The 7,463-nt window shown below is 48.0% G+C and overlaps 1 protein-coding gene across 1 annotated transcript in view; it reads left to right on the forward strand.

Moving 5' to 3' along the window:
• The window catches only part of LOC111527932, a 61,724-nt gene that overhangs the window by 22,689 nt on the left and 31,572 nt on the right, over positions 1-7,463 (forward strand). The window contains 1 exon segment of the mRNA XM_023194501.3: positions 1,795-1,884. Within this exon segment, the coding sequence (XP_023050269.2) occupies positions 1,795-1,884 (90 nt within the window).

The raw sequence follows: 7,463 nt of genomic DNA on the forward strand, positions 1-7,463 counted from the left end.
CCTTTCTGTTCTCTAGATGTGCATCCATGCAGACCCTGATAACTTCCCTTGTTCCTGAGCACTAGTATCCTCACCGCCCAGGGTCATCAAGCTCTCCTGCCCATTCTAGGCTGGGGTAGCACTCTGATATGTCCCAGGCACCCTCTGCCAAGACTCATCAGGAAATCACTTCTTGAATCTTACCAGGGAAGGAAAATGGCTAAGCTTTAAATATCTATCTTCATTAATATTACTCTGAGAGACTGAATACACAAACAAACAATGGCTAGACCATATATAAAAACAGAACTCTGACCCACAGCCTGCACAGGAAACCACTCCCTTGTCTACAATGAACAGCCCAGAAGGCCAGCCTGCTGTAAGTCAGATTTACAGGAGGTAAGACCATTTCCAATAACAAACCAGGAAGCTAAACAATAACTTCTATAACAACTGGCCCCAAATGGCCAGGACTTCATTAATAACTGACAGCTTCCCTAATTTTTGCCCCTGCTTCCAACTTAGAACCAACCAGAGAAAGCCAAATGTGCAGCCTACCCTGCTACACAGGAAGCCCATTTCCAGTTAGCTCATGATTCCACAGCTTCCCCGGCGAGCAGCCTGTAATCAGTGCACCCCTGAAACCTGAAACCTTCCCTTTTTTAACTCCGTAAAACGTCCCACTCCTCTGCCTACACTGAAGTCTTTGCCAAAATGCAAAAAGTGACAGTGGCTGACTCCCTTACCTTAGAAAGCTCTGAAGAAATAGCCTTTGCTTTTTTCATTTGGTTGGTCTTCATTTGTTTCCATAACCCTGAATGTACACACAAGAGGAGAGCAGATTATTATTTACTGACAAGCAAACAAGAATTATTTACTTATAACCAAACAAGAACTGTTTGGTTCTCTTGTGCCCCAATTCCTTACCTCTAGACAATGCAATGAAAGCAGAGGTTATCCTACTCATCAAGCCTGCAGGAAATGCAGAAATATAAATTTGGGCATTCATATACATATTTTCTCCCTCCCCTACTGCAAGGAGGGAGAAAAGCCTTGGAAAGGATCCTGAGTTATTACTTTAACCATTTAGAATGTAAATAAATCTTCCCAAGGGAAACATAAGACCGTCTGTCTCCAGATTTATAACCCAGGATATCTCCATGTTCCTGGGTCTCAGCCTCCCTTGAAATGTAAACAACTCTGTAGTCCCGGCACTTTGGGAGACCAAGGCAGGACGATCCCTTGAGGCCAGGAGTTTGAGGGTACAGTGAGCTAGGATCATGCCCCTGCAATCCAGCCTGGGCAGCAGAGCCAGACCCCATCTCTTAAAAAAGAAAAAAAAAATGAAATAACAAATACCACCAGAGCCAGAAATCTCTTTGGAGTTTTCACAAGCTACAGTTGTGAATTAACTTCTGCAGCTTGCTGCTCTTTTAGCCCAGGTCCCAAGTTTCACTCTGATTTTCCCAGAATTCTTAACCATACAGAAACACAAATCTTTTTTTCTCTACCGCCTCACAGAACCTCAGAGGCTCTCAGTTCGGGGCTCCCTCAAACCCACCTGATGTAAAGTAAGGCTTCCTGTCATCCTCTGTAAGAAAGGGACAGCCTTCACTCCCCACCCTCCCCAGTTTTCTGAGGTGCCCTGGGCCCTACTTTTGGAAGGGACAGCCCAGGATGTGGTGGCAGTCAATGCCAAAGCAGTTCCGCAGAAACACCCAGGGCCTGGACCTGGGCCTTCAGGAGCTCCACATGCCCAGAAGCGAGACAAATTAAGGGACCAGTCTGAACGCACTCTTCTCTGCCTCTCCCCAGGCCCTCAACGGCTTCCTCATGGCAGTCACAGAGGACGGCTACATCTTTTACGTCTCTCCCACAGTCCAGGACTACCTGGGATTTCATCAAGTGAGCAGTTTTGTTTCATTTCAGGGAAGTGAGTGAGTTGGGGATGGGACAGGGCCATGGGCCATGTGCAGCCTGGTCTCTGAGGGGCTATAATGGAAGTCTCAGTCCCTCCTACACACACTCTGTATGTCTTAGAAATGAACCTTCCCGACATGCCGGCTTCCTCACCTGTTGGAGGGCATGTTAGGCCAGGTCCTTTAAGAAGCAGATGCCGCACAGGATGAGATGAGCGAGATTCCTCAAGGAGCATCTTCCGAGGAGCAGAACACGGGGCGGCAGCTGCGGACGGGGAGCTGCCACACTTCCACGCAGGTCTGGCCCTGGGGCAGGAGACAGAGGAGAAATGTGTACGGCTGGAAGTTCTAAGAGAATTCGGCAAGGCTGATGGGAAGTTCTTAATCCCGAATGGCCCATCAGAGGCGATCAGAGTCCCCTGGGAACAGGCCGGCCTTGGTGTCCCCGCCACACTCAGTCACTGGCTGGGGACACTGCAGGATCATGGCCCTGAACACGGTGGTGGGGCCATGAGGTGTAGTAGGCACTAGCCCTGCAGTCAGAGCCCAGGGGCACATTTCCGCGACTGCCGCGCTCCCAGGTGCTGCTCAGAGCGAGTTCTCCCTGTGGGTGTGTGGAGCAGCTCCTCCCTCCTTGGTTCCCGTGAGCCTCTCTTCCTGAGGGAAGCCCAAAAAGGAGAACTTAGTGGGGCAAACTGCAGCCCCCAATCAGTGCAGTTGATCTGAGGGTAGCAAACTTTCCCTCCCCAGCCCCTGTTCTGAACCCACCTACCCTCAGCCTCACGTCAGCATGTGCTGATGGCTCCCCTGGGTGTGACCCAAGTGTTCATTCCTGTGGGGCTGAGCACAGATACCCAAAGCGTCATTGTGGCCCCCACATCAGGGTGGGGGCTGCTGGGGGCCAGAAAATAAATGAAATGCAAGCTACAGTCTGGCCAACACAAACCCACGGAGTCCCTGGACCCACCCAGTGGTCACCGACCTATTCCCTGCACTTATCATTGGGATCAATATAGTTGATTGACAGTTGGACTGATTTCCACACTGGATCCTTGGCCTGTGGAGTCAGAAGCATCATAGTAGACAAAGCCAAGGGGAATCTCTGAAACCAAGATAGTAAGTCATATCCAGGGAGGTGGCAGAAAGCAGGCCATCATGAAGCCTAAACAACGCAGAGCTCCTGGTCCCACAGTGTTTCCACTGGATTCCCCTGTGTGGGCCCTAAAGAAATGGAAGGTTCCCAGGGATTACTTTAGACTGCTTCGATGTAACCAAACCGTGGGCCTGATTTCAGCTGTGAGCAACACATACTACCACTGCTCAAACAGATTAACAGGCCCTCAGGTGCATGGTATGTGGCCAGTGATTTGGCAAATGTATTCTTTCCCATTACAGTTTTAAAAAAGAGAAATCAGAAAAAAACCATGTTCATGTGGGACAGAAAATATTCATTTAAACATTTGCTTCAAGGCCATGTTAACCCTTTCCCTGTGTCCTAACACAATCTGAGGACACCTGGACATCCCACAGGACACGACACTGACCATTTACAGTGACAGTGATACGCTGACTGGGCAGGAGGAGCAACCGGAGATTGGGGAGGGCAGTCCTCGAGACACGGATGCCCCTGTGGGAGGGAGATGAGCCTATTAAAATGCAGAGAGCTGCACTTCGGGACAGCTTTTCAGGGTCCAGTGGTCAGGTCCCCTCCAAAGTGAAAGAAGGCTCTCGGCTTTGAAGGGACAGAGGTGAGAGCAGAGCACCTGGTCACCAGCCTCATGTGCAGGGAGACGTCAGCCACAATGCAAACGTATCTAGATTCTTCAGCAGTCGCCAGTGGTCTGTCTGTCACGCTGGGCCCTGGAAGGAAAAAGCAGGAAGATCAGAGACAAGGACGTCTGAAATAGGGCATGTTGCTGAATGTATGAGGGTGGGTGCCAAGGGTGAAGATTTTTGTTTCGCTCATCAGTGTTCACAGAAAGAAGCCCCCGTAGAAAAGGCACTACTCAGCCAAGCAGACAGGATGACTGGGCCACGTGGCATGAGCCCGCCTCCATCACTGGCTGCCCCAGAACTAGCACGATGGGCAGTAGGCAGAGTAGCTACAGTGGCAGCTATGTACTGGGAGGATTCCCTAATTGCACCTGCAGATATTACTCAGGTGACCGTACAGTGGAGGGAAGGAGAATATCCAGATATTTTCCTCTGTCGGACAGAAGGTGTGGTCACCTGAGTGAACGTCTTGCCATGGTATTTCAGTGCTCTTACTCCTAGGGACCCTGCCAGATCTTCAGTCAATGAATTACCGGTCTGGAAATTGTCTCAGATTCGAAACTGAGCAAGAGACTGCCACTTTTCACTGAGGCAAAAGCCCTCAGCCTTCTAATGTCCATGCTGGCTCTTTTTCTGTTAAGCAGCATTATTGCTGGCTGCCATTTCTTCTGCCCCTAGGGGCACCGCTCACTGTTAACCACCTCCACCACTCCCTATGGGCCAAGCCTCTTGGCTGTGCCTCAGCCTTGCCAGTTGTCACTGTAATTGCAGCCTGCTGGCTTCTGCTGGGCAAGTGCCACCACCTGGCCTCTATTACTTTAGGGCTCCATTGTCTCATGGATATTAATGAGCCCAACTCTGTGGCCTCCTTCTCCTGCCAAAGTGCTGACCTGCATAGAAGAGCTGCCTGCCACCAGCCCTCACAGTGACGCTGGTATCCTTCCCCTGTTGCACTCCTGATGGCCTTGGAGAGCGGTGTGGCTCCTGGGCCCTCCCATGGAACATAATTTCTGATGGGTCTTCCGGAGTCATAAAATGCATTGATTCCAGCACACACCTTTCTCTCAGCCCCTTTATTCCTTCTTCTGCCATCTGCCAGGACAACTCAGGTACTACCATGTTGCCAACTATTGGCTTTTCCCAGAACTCTAGCAGCTACCCCAGCAATGAGTTTGCCCCATTTTCTGGGGTCCTCACTAGGATGTGAAATCCTGAGTCCTGAGAAGTGCAGATCTAGCCCCAAGAAGGAGGGATGGAAGAGGAAGGTTACATGGGAACGTCTTAGACTATGGTACAGCTCTAAGGAAGTTTAACAAGGCCAAAGGGGAGCCCTCAAGCCAGAGTTCCCATAGAGAAGTCCTGTGTCTACCAGGACCATGCTTGTCTTAAAGCCACAGCATTTCAGAGTGCAGCAGCCGAAGGCGTGACTTAGTTATACTCCCTGCAGCTGGAAATCTGCATTTTAACCGCCACCACTGAGGGAAGATACTCCATACCTCACGGTACTGTTGTGCAGACTGAGTAACAGCAATGCATATGCAAGCACCTTATACACCAAGAATGCCATGCAGTGGAAAGGATTTATTAAAATTCTATAGCAATAGGAGATATCATCAAGTTGGCTGACTAGAGGCACTCACCACTCACCTCCTCCACAAAGAAGGACCAAAACAGCAAGAAGATAATCACATACTGAATAAAATACCTAAGGGAGAATAATGGAATTCAGCAGGAAAGTGACAATGACCCTCTGAAGTGCAGAAACTCAAAACAGCAGCATGAAGAGGTAAGTAAAGCACCCAGCTGGGATGGGCTCAGACAAAGGAGGGATTCTCCATTGCCAGGAAAAGGTAAGCAGGAGATCCACAGCAGTCTGCATTCCCACCACAGATATTGGCAATCCTAGCTACAGGAAAGGCCCTCAACCCTCACAGGCCCTTAGCCTAGTATAGGGAGCTGCTTGGAGTCCACACAACAGCATCGTTCCAGATAAGGAATTCATTCTGGGTCCCACCTACCCCTGGAACCCAAGCTGCTTTAACCCAGCACCATTTTGAGAGTAGAGCCACTACCAGACCACATCCTGCCCTGGGGCCCAGTAGCCTCTGCCTCTCCACATCATAGGCCACACTAACATTCAAAGTGCTGAAAGGAAAAACCTGCCAGACAAGGATGTTGTGCCCTGCAAAGCCATCCTTCAGAAATAAAGGAGAAATAAAGTATTTCCCAGATAAACAAAATTTGAGGAAATTCATCAACCCTAGACCAGTTCTACAAGAAATGTTTAAGAGATTCCTACATCTGGAAGCAAAAAGATGATAATATCTATCATTGTGAAACCATGCAAAAGTATAAAATTCACTGGTAGAGCAGATACACAAATGAGAAAAATAATCAAACGTATCACTAGAGAAAACCACAAAATCAAAAAGATAAACAATAAGAGGAAAAAAGGAACAAACGTTGTACAAAACCATCAGAAAACTTTTTTTTTTTTCTGAGATGGAGTCTCACTCTATCACCCAGGCTGCAGTGGAATGGCACAATCTTGGCTCACTGCAACCTCTGCCTCCTGGGTTCAAGCAATTCTCTGCCTCAGCCTCCTGAGTAGCTGGGATTACAGGTGCCCGCCACCAGACCCAGCTAATTTTTTGTATTTTTAGTAGAGACAGGGTTTCACCATGTTGGCCAGGCTGGTCTTGAACTCCTGACTTCATGATCCACCCATCTCAGCCTCCCAAAGTGCTGGGATTACAGGCATGAGCCACCATGCCTGGCCTCAGAAAACATTTAATAAATGACAGGAGTAAGTCCTCACCCGTCAATAACAATCTCAAACGTAAATGGCTTAAATTCCCCTATTAAAAGATATAATCTGGCTGAATGGATTTTTAAAAAAGACACAACTATATGCTGGCTACAAGAAACTCACTTCTTCTGTACAGGCACACATAGACTGAAAGTGAAAAGATGGAAAAAGGTATTACACCAAATGGAAACCACAAGCATGCAGGAGCATCTATATTTACACAGGATAAAATAGACTTTAAATCGAAAACATAAAAATAGATAAGAAGGTCATTATTTAATGATAAAGTGAGCAATTCAACAAGAGGAAATAAAAATTGTAAATATATATGCACTAAACACCAGAGCACACAAATACATAAAGCAAATATTAGAGCTAAAAAGAGACAGACCCCAATACAATAGTCATTGGGAATTTCTTTTTCTTTTTTTTTTTTTTTTTTTGAGACGGAGTCTCGCTCTGTCTCCCAGGCTGGGGTGCAGTGGCCGGATCTCAGCTCACTGCAAGCTCCACCTCCCAGGTTTACGCCATTCTCCTGCTTCAGCCTCCCGAGTAGCTGGGACTACAGGCGCCTGCCACCTCGCCTGGCTGGTTTTTTGTATTTTTTTAGTAGAGATGGGGTTTCACCATGTTAGCCAGGATGGTCTCGATCTCCTGACCTCGTGATCCGCCCGTCTCGGCCTCCCAAAGTGCTGGGATTACAGGCTTGAGCCACCGCGCCCGGCCTAGAGCTAAAAAGAGGCAGACCCCAATACAATAGTCATTGGGAATTTCAACACCACACTTTCAGCACTGTGTAGATCGAGAAAGTCAACAAGGAAACATCAGACTTAAACTGCACTATATAGCAAATTTACAGAACATTTCATCCAAGAGCTGTAGTATACACATTCTTCTTATCAGCACATGGAACATTCTCCAGGGTAGATTATATGTTAGGCCACAAAATAAGTGTCAACAAACTTTTAAAAATCAAAATTATA

Source organism: Piliocolobus tephrosceles, chromosome 19 (assembly GCF_002776525.5).
Source record: "Piliocolobus tephrosceles isolate RC106 chromosome 19, ASM277652v3, whole genome shotgun sequence".
In the NCBI taxonomy this organism is placed as follows: Eukaryota; Metazoa; Chordata; class Mammalia; order Primates; family Cercopithecidae; genus Piliocolobus; species Piliocolobus tephrosceles.